Source organism: Larus michahellis, chromosome 3, assembly GCF_964199755.1.
Source record: "Larus michahellis chromosome 3, bLarMic1.1, whole genome shotgun sequence".
NCBI lineage: Eukaryota > Metazoa > Chordata > Aves > Charadriiformes > Laridae > Larus > Larus michahellis.
This window is the reverse complement of record NC_133898.1, coordinates 14,481,947-14,501,938: the sequence shown is the minus strand read 5'-3', so window position 1 is coordinate 14,501,938 and position 19,992 is coordinate 14,481,947. Positions and strand designations below refer to the sequence as shown.

The 19,992-nt window shown below is 42.8% G+C and overlaps 1 protein-coding gene across 12 annotated transcripts in view; it reads right to left on the bottom strand.

Annotated features, from left to right (window-relative positions):
* The window catches only part of RIN2 (Ras and Rab interactor 2), an 85,113-nt gene that overhangs the window by 32,685 nt on the left and 32,436 nt on the right, over window positions 1–19,992 (bottom strand). For 4 of the 12 annotated variants that reach the window (XM_074578705.1, XM_074578714.1, XM_074578704.1 and 1 more), the window contains exon 3: window positions 9,352–9,446. The exons of 2 other annotated variants lie outside the window; for them this stretch is intronic. In XM_074578705.1, coding sequence (XP_074434806.1) covers window positions 9,352–9,446 — 95 coding nt within the window. Of the gene's footprint in view, window positions 1–442; window positions 929–3,391; window positions 3,502–6,333; window positions 6,404–7,252; window positions 7,304–9,351; window positions 9,447–11,237; window positions 11,351–19,992 lie in introns of those variants that run through there. 6 more of the 12 variants (XR_012585947.1, XM_074578703.1, XM_074578711.1 and 3 more) reach the window with 5 other exon arrangements.

The window sequence follows — 19,992 nt, the reverse complement described above, 5'->3', positions numbered from 1 at the left end:
AGACATGCTAACCTCCTATAAGCAATCACTCAGTTCAGCAGAAGTTATCACAAAGCTAACGGCACTGCTGGCACCCCGGACTGGCATTTCTCCTCCTGAGAATTCATATAATTAGTATACACATAAATTATTTTATCCGTAAGAATTTTTTCTTTCACTTGTCCTCAATTTAACAGCCAGCTTTAAGATAAGCCATAGCGTTCTTCTATTAGCTTGTTGAAATGTGGCAATCACTTCAGATATAGGTGTACACGCATACATTGATTGAACATTTCACCTCCTTTCTTTGTTATGGTCACATTTGGACAAACTTCTCTTCAAAGCTACTTAGGCAATTTTTATTCCCAGCTAGATTATAAAAGCTGCAACCCACAGAAATCTTCCTCTGTCCCGCCTGCCAGAAAAATCTGTTCAATACTCTGACAATGGAGCAACCCATTACCTGTTGGCAATCACCGCACCAAACATAAGAACTTTCTCTGTGTGCTTGTAGGGATTATTTTGACAACGGAAGCCCGCAAACCAGCATTGCTTCATCTTATCCCCAGACTACTGTCTCTGCCCCACCAGCCCTGTCATCTTTGCAGCTGCTTATCCTCCTTTGTTCCCCTCTGCTAAAGAGTGGTCAGAGACCTTGGTCAGGAGAAAAGAAATAGGAGAAAGCAAAGAGAAGAAAGAAAAAAAAAAAGGAGAAAAAAAAAAAAAGGTTGAATCCCCCAAATAACCCTCCCTACGGCACAGCTTCATTAAGAAGTCATCTTAAGTAGTAGTCTCTTTTTTTTATGGTCCATACCCTAAATTGTCTAAATATTTACATTTTTGCCATTTTGCCATGAAAGGTCCTTACTTCCCATTTTAGTACTACACTTCCCAGGATCAGAAGCAAATAAGGGACTGTATATTTATGCTCCTGATTCCTTTGGCTCTGGATTGACTACTCTGTGAGAAATAAAGTCTAAGCTAGATGGGAATGTGGCAAACTAGTGTAAGGTTAAAATTTATTTGGGGCAGGGCAGCTAAAGTTACTGTTAAATTCAGTAATGAAGTACAGTTCTTGGAGGCTACAGATACTTATTATGTATTAAAAATCCAAGTAAACAGAATACTTTGAGAACTCCTTTTGTTATGCAAAGCTTTGCCATCGTTCATATAGTACGGAACACCCAGTACAATTGCACGTGTGTTGCTGGTTCAAACTCCTCATTTTTGAGGTAGAATTACATCCTGTGATTCTTCCAGCGCTAAAAATCACTACAGAGCAGTTACTCTGGTAACAGCTTCCTGATGACAATATTTCAGCATAATCAAAAAACCCCTGCAAGCTCAAGATCTGACTCACTAAAATGTCAGGCACAGAGTTTGCGTTCTTCCTACAGACCTTTTCTGATGGCAGAAGAGGCCCTAAGCGACAGAGGGCAACACAGCTGCATTTCCCCACTGCAGACTCACAGCTCTTCTGAACTTTGTGTTTCGGACAGGCAGTAAGCATCATTAATAGCATTTACCACCTTCATCATGCCAGCTACTGTACCCAGAGCAAGCGGGCAGAAGCTTCACATGCACAGGAACAGCGAGTACCTAAAACCAAACAAATAAAAATCGCCCCCGCCCCCCCCCCCAAAAAAAATGCAACCTCAAAACAAAACTCACCAACCAAACAACCCTAAACAACCAAACTGCTTTGTTTCTAGCTTTGGTCAGCAACTTGCAGCATCTCTGTACAGGGCTAGAAAGGAAAGTAAGTGTGGTAGAGAACTTCACTGCATGATCAGACAGGTACAGTCATTCAAACTTTTCATTACCTGGATCAATTAGCACTACTTGATCACATAGTATGTGCCTCTCCCTTCCTTTTTGTCCACTTTCTCCATTTGCTTATTTATGATGTGATGATTATGACTTATTTATGACTGGGGGTACTGGTGGATGAAAAGCTGGACACGAGCAAACAATGTGCGCTTGCAGCCCAGAAGGCCAATCACATCCTGGGCTGCATCAGAAGCGTGGCCAGCAGATCCAGGGAGGTAATTCTCCCCCTCTGCTCTGCTCTCGTGAGACCCCACCTAGAGTATTAGGTCCAGCTCTGGAGCCCTCAGCACAAGGAGGACATGGACCTGTTGGAGCGGGTCCAGAGGAGGGCCATGAAGATGATGCGAGGGCTGGAGCACCTCTGCTATGAGGACAGAGTGAGAGAGTTGGGCTTGTTCAGCCTGGAGAAGAGAAGGCTCCAGGGAGACCCTAGACCAGCCTTCCAGTACCTGGAGGGGGCCTACAGGAAAGCTGGGGAGGGGCTGTTTGCAAGGGTATGTAGCGATAGGACGAGGGGCAATGGCTTTAAACTAGAGCAGGGCAGGTTTAGATTAGACATTCGGAAGAAGTTCTTTACAGTGAGGGTGGTGAGGCACTGGAACAGGCTGCCCAGAGAGGTGGTGGAGGCCCCATCCCTGGAGACATTCAAGGCCAGGCCTGATGAGGCTCTGAGCAACCTGATCTAGTTGAAGATGTCCCTGCTTACTGCCGGGGAGTTGGACTAGATGACCTTCAAAGGTCCCTTCCAACCCAACAGAATCTATGACTCTCACTAAAAGAAAGACACTTGAGGTGCTGGAGTGGGTCCAGAAAAGGGCAATGAAGCTGGTGAGGGGTCTGGAGAACAAGTCTTATGAGGAGCAGCTGAGGGAACTGGAGTTGTTTAGCCTGGAGAAAAGGAGGCTGAGGGGAGACCTTATCGCTCTCTACAACTACCTGAAAGGAGGGTGTAGAGAGGTGGGGGTCGGTCTCTTCTCCCAAGTGACAGGCAATAGGACAAGAGGAAATGGCCTCAAGTTGCACCAGGGGAGGTTTAGACTGGGTATTAGGAAAATTTTTTACACTGAAAGGGTTATCGAGCATTGGAACAGGCTGCCCAGGGAAGTGGTCAAGTCACCATCCCTGGAGGTATTTAAAAGATGGGTAAACGTAGTGCTTAAAAATATGGTTTAGTGATGGTTTTTGTCAGAGTTAGGTTGATGGTTGGACTAGATGATCTGAAAGGTCCTTTCCAGCCTAGGCAATTCTATGATTCTATGCCTTTTAGATTTGCAAGGCATCTAAAACGCTGATGATCCTCCCTCCCTAAGTGTCAAAAACTGTTAGTAACTGCCAATATGCCTTCAAGGGGCACCAAATACACAGAAATATGTTGTGTGCAGAAGGGAAGTAGCGTTTAGGTCACTTATGACAGGGTTCTGAAACTGCCACAATAGCAATCCTGGGTTCCCCTTTTAACCACAGTCCCAGCAGAAGCTAGTGTTGTAATATACGAATCTCCACAAAAGTCAAATCATGAATCATAAGCGCATTTTCACGAGCTGTACCTCCAGTAAATACCATTCAGAAACCTTCCACTCACCTTCAGAGCCAGTTCGCAACATTACAAACCAGAGATAGCTGTGGCAAAGTACAAGTTATACACTGACACTGGCTTAACTGGATAGAACTTATTCCCATTCCTTGATCAAGAGGCAGAAACTAAACATGTTGCAGAGGGAACATGTCTAAGAGGGAAAAAATTTTTGCATACAAAAGAAAGTTAAATCACATGCAAAAAAAAAAAGTGCATGACTGGTATCAGCTATAAGGCCTGGCACTGCCTGCTACCATGAAGCTACCATGAAACAACCTAAAGTTAGCTCTTACTGAGTTTGTAAGTGTACATAGGGTCACAGTGTTCCTCTTCGGTATGGCTGGATTAACAGTCAAACACACCCAAACTGATAAAATTGGAAGATTAATTTGAATAGGGAGCTGTCAGGTTTTTGGAATCTCCAGGTACATATAGGAACAATCCCTCCCACATGCTGAGATCCGAGGGGGAATGCAATGTGTGAGCCCAGACCCTACACACGCACCTCCTCCTGGCAGCTGCTTCTGCCCCCTCGAGAAACAAGCCAAAGGTTATGAGTGTCTGATCATGATGAGACTTTCTGCCACTCCTAAACACTACCAGTTCAAATGACCCCCATGTACCTCAGCTACATCAGTATTAGCGTGTTATTGCAATCCATAGGAAGTTCAACTAGGAACAAACACCATTTAAAAAAAAAAAAAAACAAACCAAAAACAATTTCCTATCTAAATAATAAAGAAAGAGGCAGAGAGAAAGATCAGACCTGGTGAACTCCAGCAAGAGCATAGCTTGGAAAAAACCCCACATCTAGCAAACCACATACAACCTCTGAGAAGCCACTTCCCGAGGTCCAGGAGGTAAACGCAGTCAGAAGTCCATTGATCTATTTTGACAGCCTATTTGCAATGGTCTAACGCTACTGAGCATCATAGCCTGAGTTTGGTTTTCATTCTTAAAATTATTTTAGTTAACGATCTGGGCACTAAACATACATCCCTGACACAATGGGAGTTCTTGAAGTTTGTCATGTCTTAGAGTTAAGGCTGTAAATTTATTTGGGACTGGGATGCGTGTGTAACTTCTTTGGAGATCACAGCATGGGAAGAACCACCATTTGAATTCCTCACCATCACCTGATCAGTTCAAGTACAGAATAAGAAGCTGCTGTAACCTAAATGCTAACAAAATATGCTATATATTATGCAACAATTAAATTTCTCTCCTGGTTTTACTTTTGGGGGTTTGAGGTTTTTTGTTTGTTTGGGGTTTTTTTTTTTTTTTCTTTCTTTTCTCTTCCCCCTTCACCCTCCCCAATGTCTCCCAATAAAAGACAATCTGAGTAGGTCGCATTAAACTCGAAACTGAAACACAAATCAACACCCATGGATAGTCTACTTTAATGCAGGGGTACTGCGCTGGTTCATCTCCAGTGTGAGAGGAGTTTCAACACAACTCATAATGAATTAAAGAAAATACATGATTAATGCAAGTTTCCTTTGATTTGAGAAAACCCATAGGCTTGTGGGAAGTAAACAGAGGTAACTGCCAAGATAAATAATGCTGTGCTGCATCCTGATTAGGCTTAGCTGACAGTAAAAAGGACAAGGAACAGGTTGAAGCCTGTAACCACAATGATCCTCTCCCTCACAGCCCCAGGGCTGTAACATATACCTCGATCATGTATTTACAAAGCAAATGTTCCTACCCTGCTGCTCGCTACAGCAGTTTTCTTTTGGTCTCAAGTCTTACCTATGTCTCTTGCTCTAAAACCTTGTGAAACCTAAATTCCTAATATTTCTCCCATTTTTTGGGGAGACTTGGGAAAATAAGCAGATCTGCTTTCTGAAACTACTACCAACCTCCTGCATTGACAAACGCTGTCCTGAGGAATGGACTTTTCTCTCTTTGGGATTACAGACGCAAGCTGAATGTACCTTCACTGTATGTACATCCTATCAGGATCACCAGCGCTGTTCCATGGGTTTGCTGTGTTGAATTAAACTAAGCCAGCTGCTGTAGGATTTACACAAACACACGCACATCCCCCACTATGGAAGATCTTACCTGCCCTTCTGAGGGCATAAGAGGAGTTGTAGGAAGGACCTAGATGACCACGAGCACTTGAGGGATTCAATCTGCTCCAACACTACAGAGAAGGCTGGTTATCCTCCCAAATGAAGGAGCAACCCCGGTTTTAGCTTACCATCCCAGAGGCACTCATTAGCCAGGAGGTGGGTCATAGTGAGAGGCCAGGTTTGATACTACAATGAAGATAAGGACTAACTTGCGATCGGATGTGTCCACATTTCCTCACCACATTTTCACACATTTTTTTGCCTGGATGGGCCTCTGTTTTGAGGGTACTTGCACACCAGGATCATGTTACCTGGGGGCAGGGGCAGAGAGAGCAGAGGAGGTCTGCTCTTTGTCCATGGCAGTAGGTTGCTCAGCATCTCCCCATCAACACGACTTCATAGGCCTTGCTGCCAACTCTTTGCCACAGTGCAAAAGGTTTGCAAGACACAGCTCTGTGTCCAGATTCATTGTTCTCCCACTCCACTGTTACTCATTAGGGAGGAATATTCCTCTTGTTTGTTTCCCAGTCACAAGGACAAAGAGAACAACACCAGAGAGGCAAAGTGACTCTTTCTAAAATTGCAGGTGAGCACGAGCCTTGCTCCGGTCCCACCAAAGGCTCCCCACAGTTAATCCAGTTTGAATCCCCATTGCGAAAGTGCCTGGATTTCTGTAAATCCTGCAATTTAACAGGCCTTGATTGCACTGGCCCAGCTTATACAGTCACATCGAGCATCAGCTGGGAGTAGGCGTAAAGCCCCTGCTGAGCATCACCTCCGCTCCTCAGCAGCTGGACTGCCACTTTCTTCTCCATCCCATTACAGCCAAAGGAACAGGACAAAGCTGCTGGGGAAAAGGTTGTTGCTTACCTGTCAACAATAACAGAAGCAATTCACCATGCAAGACACAGAAGACGACTGCTACTGAAGTTAATAATTGCTGTGGAAAAAATGTAAAAGACTGAGGGCAGTTCAGAGCAAAACGTGAGGACAGAGCAAAGTTCTGCCCTTGTTTCTGTCATGGTAACAGAGCAGGAAGGGAATAAGCTGCAGCAGCTGCCACTACCACCAGCTGATCCTGCTGAGTGATCCCTGAATCATTTCACAGGCATCAAACGTTCCAGGAAGACTGGAGCTTTACAGCCTTCCCTGCGCAGGGACTGCAGCAGGCTTTTTCCCCTCACCGTCATTCACACAGACAACAGACATGCAGGGGTCCTAGGGCCCTCGAGAGAGGCCGAGGGTCTCCTAAAAGACCATCTGGTTGCCACCAGCCGCACCACATGTGCTCCCCCATCCTACATGGACGTGGGCTGCCATTGCATTGCAAGGTCTAGTTACCCTCTCAAAGGTCACGAGTACAGCGCAGGTCAGAAATTTAGCCCATTTATGCCCTTTCTGACAACTCCACTCATTTGCATTACTGAGATGTGTCTCCACTGGGAAAAAACGTCCAGGCATCAAACACCGTGGAATATTGAGACTGATGACACTAGTACCCCACTCAATACACGTTTTTACAAGCTTCCTTTTAGCCTGGCTTTTACATGCTTACAGGCCAAAGTTGCAGGCCCCGTTACTCGAATCATTCTCAATGTTACTCGGACCACAGAAGTAAAAAGGGGAGTCCACAAGTCCAAAAATATAACTGGGGGGGAGGAGTAGAAACATGAAAGTCACCACACAACCACAAAAAACCCCAAGCAACCAAAACAAAAAAAAAAAAAACCCAAACCAACCAATCCCCCACACTACAACACTAAGGTTGCAGACACGTGATTTCACATACTTATTTTTCTGAATACAGTGAAGAATTCTTGTAGCTGCTGCCTTTCTAAAACTGTTCTGGGTGCATGTGGATATATGCTAAGGTGAAAAACAAGCAAAAAAAAAAATAGACATTCCTTTTAGCTCTTATTTCTCTAGATGCAAATCCAAAACCCACATCAAGATACCAACTTCTGAACAGCGGAACACACAATAATAAAAGCAACCTACATTAATGATGAAGTTTTAAATTAACTACAAAGAAATAAAAGTTATGGTAGTAAAACACATCCTTGTGGGGAGTCTCGTTCAAATAAGAACTCTGGAAAACCTTAGTTGAAACTACTGTAGTCTTGCTCTGTAGTTCTATATAAACAAAAGATATAAATGAAAAACTGATTATATAATTTATACCAACTTTGATACAACTTTTTCCTTACATAGAAGCACACAGTTCAGAATTATGATATCATCAAAAATTGACCTTAATTCATATATTTAGATTTCATATTTTACATTTATCATCTAAAAAGTGACAGAAAAGAATGAATTTCTTTTATTGGATGGCTATTATTTCAATATGAGATTGAATTCAGTTAAGCAGTCATGGAGATTGCATTATTCACTTTTTAATGTTAGCTGTACTTAATATTTTAATTGAAATATATTTTGCACTCAAAATTAACAAATTCAGTGGAAAAATCCATAAAAGACAAAAAAAATATCATCAGTTAAAAAGGGTCCTGGATCTGTAAAGTGGGGAGATTTAATTGACTGTTTCCAGCTAAGTATTTCCACCAAGATTTTAGAACTATTAGGTCTTGGTCCTTCATGCATATGGTATATTCAGAGATACAAGAAGCTTTTTCTTAACTGAAAATTAGCTAATGATTGCTGAAATTAATTAGCTGAATCCACCGAAATGAAGAAAGTATTCCTTTCCACCCCTGTAAAAAACCCGTGCTTTCAAAAGCTTTAAAACTTGAATAATGTGCAACCAGTGGCATAGCCAAGGATCTTAATTAGTTCCGCTGTCTTATGTTCTTTACCACTTGGGCAACAACGATGCTGCTCAATGTTTTACTTAAATAATTTAAATATGTATCCTAGTAAGTTTTAGCACATTTCAAAAGCATTTATAGGATGAAAAAGAAAAGCTAAAAACCATGGATGTAATTCTAATTAACATACTATTACCCACTTCATTAACTGCCTCGAAGAACACAGCCCACCAGACCTCCAGAACTGGCCCACCTCGCGCAGTCAGATAAAACAGAACGCCTGCACTTGGTTGCTGTCCTCTTGCAACAAATATTTCAACAGTAAGTACAAAAACGCGTTCTCTTGTTAACACAACGATTAAAATATTGAATATCCTCTAGACGTCAATTTAACAGACATTACCAACCAAGCACAACAGTCGTAACAAAGCCAAAACGCTGGGGTCCCACTATGCCCACTTAAAAGGTACGAGTTTAACATCACAAAATTCCCCACAGTCCGCACCCTACGTGGCATCAAACATTTTAAAAAGCCAGAACTTTTATCTGCACTATGATATGTATCTCAAAACATTTTAAGGTTAAGGAGATGCCCCCATCTACTTAATTACTTTTTTAATGTGCAAGATAGTTGCATAGAAACGAACAGAAACACATAACCCACAAAAACATCAGCTCATAACAGTTAATATTTTACTTCCTAACCTGAGAACAATAAATTGTGCTACTGTATGTTGAATCTTCACAGAGCCACTTAAAGCAATGGACATTTTTAGTTTTTACAGCGTGAAAGCAAAGCTCATTGCCATAGACAATGGGAATAACATCAGTAGTTTCCTGTTTTAGGCATTCATCAATATCCAAGGTTTGTAACATGGAAGTAGAAGCGAAGTTCAGTTGCTTTTAGAAGATATTAAGGCAAATACACAGAACAACTGAATCTCTGGGCACTCCTCCTGCATAAAGGCAAATTCCTTGAGTCAAGAGCAAGATTATCTACACCCCCTACGTTACCAGGATCAGAAGTGCTAGGATATAAGCCACCCAAGAAGAGAGCACAATGAAAACATTCCTGTCACAGTACACCTCCAGGAACTATGAAAATAAACATTTTAATCACCTTCGCAAATCAGCAGATTCATCTTCCACTGTGAGATCTGTCTGTACCATCTCCTGTTTCAGTTCTCCGATTTCTGAGGCAATTGTGTCAATGAGCTAGAAAGGGACAAAAATAGTATGACGTCAAGTGAGTGGAAGAGGCGTGGAAAAGAAGCCCGGGCAAGTTTAGTCACCAGAGGTTACAAACTTTTTTTTTTTTTTTTTTTTAAATCACATCCTATTTGGACTTCCCCTTTCAAAGGAAAAAGTAAGGGTTGGGGCCACTTACAATCGTTCTCAGAGGAAGAATAATTCCTGTTTTGTGCCAGTACAAAACCTTCCAGGTTGGCTAGCTTTTTTTTATTTAAATTATTAAGTTTGCAGCCTCAACATACAACAGCTTAAAAGAACTAAATGATTTGATCATTTGTAGCATTCACTTTCTCAAATAAAAAGAAAAAAAATATATAATTAGAAGAGTTCCATCTGCAAGAGTTATTTCAGAAGGGACACTAAGCCAGCGTTATATTTTGGTGGATGAAAAGTAACTAAGCAAGAAGGAAATGGGTGGCTGCTTTTCACATTAGGTCTTGGACTGCACTTGAACAGAACAACTCAATTAAAAGAGAGCTGCCTTGTAACGCTTCAGCTCAGGTGGAACACAATCCTAATTTTGGACACAAAAGCTAGAACTCATTTTGAAGTGGGCGAGATTAGCGCTAGGGCTGTATCCTGAGAAATACAGCATTTGCTAGCCAGATGTCTGGGAAACGTTTTGTTGAGCAGAAACCAACGATGAATTTTGCAAGGCATGCCGTCTTGGACATTTCTTTGCAGCAACTGCATCACGTTTGCTCGTCACACCGCACCGTGACAGTATATAAACCCATGCCGTGTTCCCTCTCTCCTGCCTGTGGTGAAAAGGGTTTGTGGTGATGCCATCTCCTCTGCTGCCACCACCCCCACACCTCAGAGCAAACAAACAAAAACCCTGGCAGAGGAAGTAAAAACAGCTTCCAGCCCAAGTTAGAACAGTCACCCACGAGACACGACGCCGAGTCCCACTAGCATTAGGTAGCTCAGTACAGCAGCGCCTTCAAAAAGAATCGCGGGCAAGATTTTTCCTATATTGTTTTATTGGAAGTTTTCCTCTACCTCTGAAATCCACACCCTCCTTTGCTGTGGAGCATTACTTGGATCAATTCAAAAGAAGTTTCAGTCTCCCGCTTACAATAAGCCAGCTCCATTAAGTATACCTTAAGTAAGAATGAATTACCACACACTACACTCATACCATAGGCTTCTTTCTGCCAAGGTCAGAGCTCCCAGCCGCGCTGTACCACCAGCATTACAGTTTACAAAGATCTTCCACCTGCTGACTCTCAAACCCCCCCTGAGTCACCGCGGCGAGGTGTGAGCAATGCCTTCCTGACCACGAGAAAGAGCAGCAGGAGGAACCTGCATCTTCCTGATGGAGGAGCCTCGCACCTCACTGCGGCACTCAGCACCCCAAAAAAGAGCCACCGAGTGCCCTGCTGGGGACAGGTAAATCCATCCCGCCTTTTGCATAAGGGAGCAATTCAGCCCCCGCATTGACTTTACACAGTGGAAGATACACGTGCCACTGCCATCAGATGAGCCTCACCGGGCAGCCCTGGTGTCACCGTGTGCATCTCACAGCGGTGCTGGGCAGCAGCATCGCCTTAGAGGGAAGCTTTGACCTGGGTGCTCAGAGAGCAGTACCAGGCTCTAGCCAGTACACGGCTGACTGCATCTTGCAGATCACACGACACTGTTTTTTCTCTTTTTAAAGCCTCCACTGCCTTTGCATCATCATCCTTAATACATTTTCTTTTTTTCTTGTAATCCTCTGAAATTCAGAGGATTACAGCTGCAATTCTCGCTGACCTGAGGGAGGGGGAGTTTCATGCTGTGGTGTGCTGCCCCTGGACAGGGAGGTTCCACTTCTTCCCTCGGGCTGGCTTGGCTCTTCATCCAGCCCTGTTAGCTGGTTCAGCTTGCTAAAAGGTTGGAAAAAAATTTTCACTTTGTAGTTTGGTTAGTTTTTGCTGGCTAAATGACCTGAACCTGATCTCTGACGGGGTGAGACAAGCTCCGGAGCAGATGCCAGGAGACAGATGACAGCACCAGGCTGGGAGTACGTCTGCCCCTTTCAGCGAGTCACTAGATCCCCTCAGCCCCCCCCGTGAAGTCATGCCCTGTTGCTCAGCCACCCCAGCAAATACCCCAAAGTTTTGGGCTGTTTGTGCTGGCCTTGGAACAGAGAACCCATGCCCTGGTTTGGGCACCCCAAACTAGCCAGTAAATGGATCACCCACCCAAAAATCCGCAATCTGACCGGAACACCTCTGGGATTCAGACCACTCAGGTCTTCCAGCCATCTACTCCGTAGCAGAAAACATGCTTTCGAAATGACATATACTAATGAAAAAAAACCAACGACCACCCTCCCCAGGGAATAAAGAGCTGCACACCCCTATCACGCACTGTATTCAGAGTGGGCACCTGCATGTGATGGCCTAAGAAACAAGTCCCAGGATATTTAAATCAAATATTTTTCTTTTTAAAATAACACCTGAAGTTATGACAAGCCATGCCAAGATTTCAAGTCAACCATTAAAAGAACGAAAATTAAACACATTTTTCTTCCAATCACGTGGATTGCTGCTCAGGTTTTAAACAAAAAGAAAGCAACTGTTCTATGGATCTTTGGCTACGAACCCAAATACAGCTGATGTACTTAGCCAATTATTTTGGTGTTTTTTTTTTTTTTTTTTTTACAGCAATCCTCCTGTACAGTAATCCTTCTGTACCTGTAGAAAGATCGACTAATTCAGTTCGATAGACAACAAATTCCGAACAGAGAAGCTGACTACGAGTATAAAAAGAGAGAAAAATTGCGTTTCTCTTCCAGGTTGTGACTAAGCAGTAGAAGCGGAAGGATCAGCTCTATTAGGCCTAAGTCTCTGAAGACCAATCCATTACAGTCTCTAGCTACAATAATCACTCTTAAACTATTCAATTAGTTTCAAACAGCAACATGCCTTCTTTAAGTTAGTTCTAAATAACTACTGGCATTCAAAAATATTGAGACAATGGATTTCTTGTTGTTATTTGTATCAAGACAAATGAAACACAAGTCAAAAAACCCTAATAAATACATGTTCAGAAATAAATACATGGTTCAGAGAGAAATACACAATTTGCCATTTTTAAATAAGGAGTGTGACAGCTATATGAAAAAAGCAGAGCAGACCATCCCAGGCTTAATTACAGCTTATCAGTTACTTAAATTAGTATTTCCTCTTCCTGGATTAAAATCACATTTCATAACTGAAGGTGCTTCACAGTGGAACACACAGCCAAGGGGCTTGCTTTATTAAAGAGAAGACGTTCCAATGTCAAAACAGAAGCAAAAAATATTCAGTTTTAAGTACCTGCTAAATTTCACCAGTCTTCATTTGTTATTAGGTTTGCTAAGTGCAATGAAGTGGTCAAACACAACCATACAAGTTGTTACTGCTAAATAAAATAACACACCGCCAATGCAAGTCTTACGATGTCTTTACTGCCATTTGTAGCCTTCTCATCCCTTCTGGTTCTGCCGAAGCATTTCAGTTCCTTTAAAAGCTTGTAGTTGCTCAGCACAGTCTTCTGTTTGCTCTTTTTACACCCTTATCATTCACACCTTTACCTACGTATCTTGGCATACATCTCACCACTTCCCTGCCCTGTATTTTCTGTCCTCTGTTCAAGAGCAACACGTTTCAAGTTAGTCCCCTTTTCAAGTATGCAAACACAAGACTCACAAATTTTAATTGACTTCAGTGCCAAGAAACGGAACTTTTAGATTAAGAGGTAGACTGAAATTAAGGCAATACACTTATTTTCCCAGCCACGCTGGGCACTAGGTTTCCACCTTCCGTATCAGCCTCCAAACAGTAGGTTTCTCAGATGAAATCCTTGCAGTCTCTCTGGCAGCTGAATGAGTAAAGCAGAATTCATTCTCTGTCTACTGTGTGACGTTTCTAGTGTTTTCTGCTCTCTGAACCTCCCAACCGCTGCAATATGGTAGCGTGCAGCCCTTCCTTGCTGCAGCAACTCTCTGCCACTGTTTAAAGCGTTTTCAAAGTTGCACCTGAACCTAACAGAGTTGAATTATTTGAATTGACCCGATTACAGCCTTTTTCTAACATTGTCTGCAGAGTCAGGAACGCAGACATGTGAGGAACAGAACCACCTTGTGTGCTTCATCCTGAAGTAAGGGCTAAAAAAAAAATAAAAATTAATTTTTCTATCAGATAAAGCAAGGCTCAGTTTTCAGTTTTAAGCCACAACATTTCCTGAAGATGCTTCCTATTCACTGTGCGGGTGTGAAGTTTTTCAAGCACCAAGTAGTCACGAATATGAGTAATTTAGCCATTTAGCCAGCTGTAAATACATTAGGGCTTCCTGTCATGGCTTGCCTGGAGCCATCTCAGAAGGAAGGCACCACTAGTCGGCTACCAGCACAAAACACGGGTCAGCACATGGAGTCTCATTATAGATGGCAACTGATTCACAATGATCTGCAACTGTATTTGAATATGTTCATTTAAAATAGGAACTTGTCATGGAAATCACTACCTGAAGCTCGACGTATTATTAAACACTGTTCAAGGATTTAATCTGCTAATGAAAACAGCGGCAAGAGCTCTGCCACACGCAATATTGAATAAGGTCAGTGAAGCAGTCTTTCCATTGGATTAGCGATACAACTCTACTCCAAGGCTACATGCACTGCTCATCCTTTCCGATCCCGTGCTGCAGGGCCTGACAGGGGGATCAAAAGAGCCCAGGGAGAGTGTGAAGCCAGAGGAATCACCCCCAAGCCCAGCTCCTTCTATTGCATGGAGTATGGTAAAACCTAAGGCCGATCGCACAAGCATCTTAAAGACAGTCAATCTCAGAATAATCAAGCTGGAATCGACCATCTATTTGTTTTCAAGGGATTATCATCAAACCACTGAAAAGGGTTATGTCAGCTCTGCCTGGCAACAAATGCATCTCAGTCTTCCTTCAAACGTCTGCTGTTTCCTTAAGATTCAAGCAGAGCAGGAGACCGACCCGCTTGGCAATCCCTTGGCTTCCTCAAAGAAATCAGCCATCCATACAGACGAACTGATCAGGAATAAGGGGAGGGCGAGTCAACGCTCCACCCAACCCTCCAAGTCTACCCAGCGTTTGCTTTCCCCAGCCCTGCGCTGGAGGGGAAGCAGGGAGCAGAGATGCAGGCTGGGCACGGGACGGCAGCCAGACGCCGACCGCCCACCCCGCCAAGACAGCAGGAGCTAGCGGATTTGTGCTAACAACTTCTAGAAGCTGTAAAGAATGGCAAGGGGGAGATTTTGGCAGCCGGTTGGAGGTACGGAGGCACCAGGTATCTCGAGAAGCAGCACGGGAAGCATGTGCTTCTGCTTCAAAGACAGAAGGGGAAATGGCAGGCAAAGTGGAGCAACCCTTTTTTCCGTTAGCAGCTGCTTTGGAATCGTAAGGTGCCAGCGCCACAGCCAAGACTTCTGTCCCCACAAAGCTTCCTGCGCTGGTAACTGCATGAGAGCTAAACTGCGGTTCCTCACGAACCAGCTGCTAGACATGAGAGATGAATCAGCTCTGCGCAAGTAGCTCCTCTTCATGGGCAACATCTCTTTAGCCTTTGCACCCACAAGACCAACTGCAGCCATAAAGAACCACCAGAGTAGCAAGTGTGCCCTCTTCTCTGCTGACACATCTACAGAGATTAAGTGGCTCACAGGCAGTTTGCACAAGAACAGAGTTTTTCAGCATCTTCCCCTGAAAGGTATACCGTATGAGGGGCTCTCCACAGAAGCATCCATGGGCTTTCAGCCACCGCCTCAACACTTGCCTTGCTGTGTTGCTACCTGGATGTTAACTGACTTCACTTTGTTAACTGGCTTTGATCAGGGTTGGAGGAGGGTGGAGGTGGGGGGGCCCAAAAAACCCACACAACAAAAAACCAGCACACTCCACCACCACAAACCCCCAAACTCAGGAAACAACTCCCTCCCGAAGTACACAATCTCTGGGCACTACAGCAAAGGCTTGTAATCCAACTTGTACTAATAGCATGATACTACGCTCAAAAACTCAAGCTGACACTCCACACTTCGCGCTATCATTTAATATGTCAGTTGGACCCTGGAAGATGGAACGGGTCTAGAATGCAAAGCAATTTAAATGCTGTATAACCTTCCTACGCTGCAGTTCCTCGGTTAGTTCTTTTGTTTACTTATACCTAAAAGCTAACCACGGCTGTGTATTTTCTGATGCTTTCCAATAGCCAATTTATCTTTGGAAGTTATTTGTAGTTATTTTTGTATGGCTGCCAGGTTCAACCTCTTTAACACAACCGCCTTTTACATCTTTGTCTGGGAAAGGTACTCGCTTATATAAGATTAAAGTTCTTGCAAACAAGTATTTTAAAACAGGTTTTAACTTGTAAACACTTTAAATCAGAATAGCATAAGGCAAGCACTGCAGAACAGTTTTATCTTGAAGACGTTGTAATCTTAACACTTTTTAATTTGTATGTCTGCCTTGAAGAGAATTTGTCAGAACTCCCTTTCCTGAGAGGAATTTTACTGTCTTGCAATTTTCTTTTTCTTTTTTAGAAAAAGAACTTAAACAAAATGGAACATTTCAGGCGGTCTTAAGCTCACGTTCTCTTCTACAGGCCAAATTTCTCCGGTATACTACATATCCTCCATGACACAAGGCAGTCTTTCCTTAGTCTGTGAAAAGTCAGTACATCCTGCACAAGGAAATTAGGTCGAGTTCGGAGCATCGAACCTGAACCTGACCTGCAAACTCCCTCAGAACGGAACACGCTCTGCAACCAAGCTGTGACTCATCAGCGACCAGCAGGTACCGCACCTGAACTAAACCATTTATCTGTAAGGAATAAACCCCTCAGTTTTTAAAATAAACTGACAATATTTTCTGCAAATGGCAACAAATTTTCCTTAAATTCTTCTGCATGTTAAAAAAAAAAAAAAAAAAGAAGTTACTCTTCTCCTGATGTAAAAAAAAAACCCAAAAACCAGTCTTTTGGAGTTCCATCATTTGGGCATTCTTGCAATTAACTGACACATACTATTACAACAGCACCTGACAAACCATTTTCTATCAAATAACGTTAAGTTGTACTCGTGATTTTATGACAGCGTTTCTGAAGCATTTAGGATCAATTAAAATTCTGATCATTGTACAGCCTATGTGATGCTCACATGATTAGCATTATACAAAGTGAGCTGTTAATAATATGTTTCTACAAAACGCAGGCAGGATCCTGGGTGCATACTATTATTAGAAGCAACCCGGAGAAAACAAGCAGCAACATAAGGCTGACTTCTTAGCTCATAATATTTGAATTCTTCAAACAGATTTCTGTATTCGCAAAGGGTGTGATTTGCAAAGAGTGGGAATAATGGGAAAACCTCACCCATTGGTTTCAACAGACTTGAAATCAAGACCGTAAGAGGCAGTTTCCAAAGGGAAATACAATTGAAGTAGGTGGATGTATTTGTCAGAGGCCCCTGTTAGTGTAAAACAACACACACGAGCCCCAAGGGTTAAAAAGCAATCTGAAGAAATCTGTCGCAGATTATTTAGGACCATGAAATAGATATTACCCTGCTATGCCACAGAAAGAAGAGGTTTACATAAAAAGAAATTTATTTGACATCTTCTCAGATGGTGAATTACTTAACATTGGAAAACCCCCAAAATTAAAAGGAGACCGTATGTGACATGATAAATAGCCATTTTTGTGTCTAATGTTTTTCCTTTAGAGTTTAATTCTGATAAAGCATTGCTCTGTAAATTAAAAAAACTACAATGCAACGCCTGTAAACCCAAATAATAATTATGACTCAGTCAGCATGAATTCACATAGCAGCCCAGCACAATATTCCCTAGACAAACCTATCCTAAACATTGAATTGCCTCAAATACTCATGTACTGTTTACATTCCTGAAATCCATGAACAAAATAAATGCAATACAAACATCTTAAACCATAACGTTTCCTTTCACAATGTATCATGCTATGCTTATCGTCAACTGATTCTTCATTTAACGAGACTGATCTCAGCTTTTAGAAGCTGGCAGGGGTTTCAGTGTAATTCCTACGTACAGATCACAAACACAACACGTCTCAGCTCCCCAGTGCGCTCTCATCAGAGCATGCATATTCCATTTTTACGTTTTAAATCTTTCAGGGTGTCATATAAGCAGCAAAAAAAAATAAATCAGAGCAAGTGTGTTCACTAGAAGCACCACACTCCCAAGGAACTACAGTCACCTTTCTGAAGCTGCTCTGTCTACACGTGCATCACTGCTGTGCATCAGGGAAAGCACATGCCCAGGACCAGACACAGACCAGTGCCCCTCTCAGAAGCCCGGCATAGCTATAGGTCATCTTACTCATTCAACTCATGAAGAGTTTCCGACACCCAAGAGGAAGACAGGCGGCTTTGACCTGATGCCTGTTTCAGGACACTTTTAGAAAAATCATTCATCCATCGTGCCATCATTCATGGCAACTCAATTCTTGGTTTTTTTTTTTTTGTGTTGAAATGTAAATAAGCACAGAGAATTAGATGAAATTGCCATCTCACTGACATCACATTGAAAGAGTCAGCCAAGGTGACCACTGCAGAATGTTTCCAAGCCCTGAGATTTACAGGAGCTAAAGAGGAAAAGGTAAGATCAGTGCTTCTAATCTGGCAAGGGAACACGGGCTGAGGACAGCAAGGATCACTATCAGAGTGGACAAATGAGCCTCAGCACTTACCACCCCCCCTTCCTGCCAGCATCTCATTTTTCATTCTTTCTGAAGACCTGCATCCTCTTTGGCATCACATCTTTTCCTTCCTGTTTTGATACGCAGACCGTAGCAACCCTCAAAGAGCACCCTGTGTGACGAGGTGGCGAAGCGCCAGAGGCGAGCCAAACTGGGAATGCTATTTCTGGACTTGTCCAAAAGTCTGAATACAATTAAATATTTTGATATGTGGCTGCGGTTTCTGGTTATTTTTTTTTTTTTTTTTTTTTTTTACAGTGAGCTATGAACTCTCAAGACCACTAACATTATTCAGTGTCTTATTCATCAGTAAGCAACAAAGTTTTACCCAGTGCTTGATTTTAGGACAGAAAAGCTTTAGTGGTGCAAAACCTCTGATGCCAGTTCAATGAAGGCTGGAACATTTTTGATGAGAAGGAGAATGGTTCAGTAAAAAGGTTGTTTGTCAGAGACATATATTCAGTTCCTTGCTGTACCACAGACTTCCTCTGTAACTACTGGCAAGTTATTCAGTCCCAGAATTACCCAAGCCTAACTCAATCTTTGCTTCATTTTTACTACTTGCTGGCTTTGAGTCTTCATCAACCGCAAGGCATAAAGACTACAGAGAATTTAGCCTATAAAACTAGACTTTCACTCTTTGTAAAACAGGAACAATACTGTTTTCCTGGTGTACTAACAGTCGAAAGAATGAACATGGAAGAACTAAGAGATGGGTAGAAGCTACAGCAACAGGAACGATTTAATAACCAGAAAGAATAGTTGGAATTTCCCACTGGTATTTGTCAATTAGTTTTCTCATAAACCTTGCTGAGAACGGTAAGATGCTCTCTATGAGGATTTAAGTGCCCTGAGAAACTCCACGCCAGCACGCTAAAGGTTTCTTGGGCAACTGTAAAGTAACAAGCACAGCATGAGAGCCATATGCAGAAGTACACTATACACGGTCTGCGCGTCTGGGAAAGCATTCTGAAGCACAGGTCAGCATGGATAAAAGGCTGTATCTTAACTTTAAAAATGTGGGGGAGGGAAAGACAGAGCAGGAAATTTCACTGTGCCCACAGGTTCACACACACAGACACCGGGTACGTTACACACAGGCTGGATACGCTGACTGCCTGCAGTTTCCAGTTCAGCCCTGTAGGTTCAGAACGGTGGTCCAACAGGGCAACTTCCCAGGGAGGGGGAGAGGTCTGAAACAGTAGCTTTGAGGCATTTTTTTATTCCCCACTGTTCTTCAAGCCATTCCCCTGCCAGCCTGTCCTTGGGAAAATTTAAGACAACCTTAGTTTCTTAATTGACAGTGTTTCTCATGCCCTTAAGAGTCTGATGGCTTGAAATCACTCAGGCATACGGCATTCCTAATCTTTTTGAGTAACTACAACCATGACATCGTGAACAGGAGGTGCACAAAATAGCTATTCCTGCATCTATTTTCCACACAAGAATTACTTACACAAGGAGATATCAAAGGACTGCAGAAAGTGACACGGGCACTTACAGTCCCCCTGACATCATGATTCCTTCAGCACACGCTTAAGTGACAACCTAGAAGTAGTCCTTAGAAGTGAGACAGTTTCATGCCACAATTTGAAAATATGTCCATTCTCCCTGTATGGTTGTGGACTGCCAAACATGCTTGATGTTTATGCTTTTGAGATATGAGACATAACAAGAGCCTGTTGCAAAACTGAGAAGCGGTTCCTGTCCCCAGAAGACCCGGTTTATTGCTGACCACATGAAGCTCTGGGCAAGCCAAAGAGGAAAACGCACTGTCAC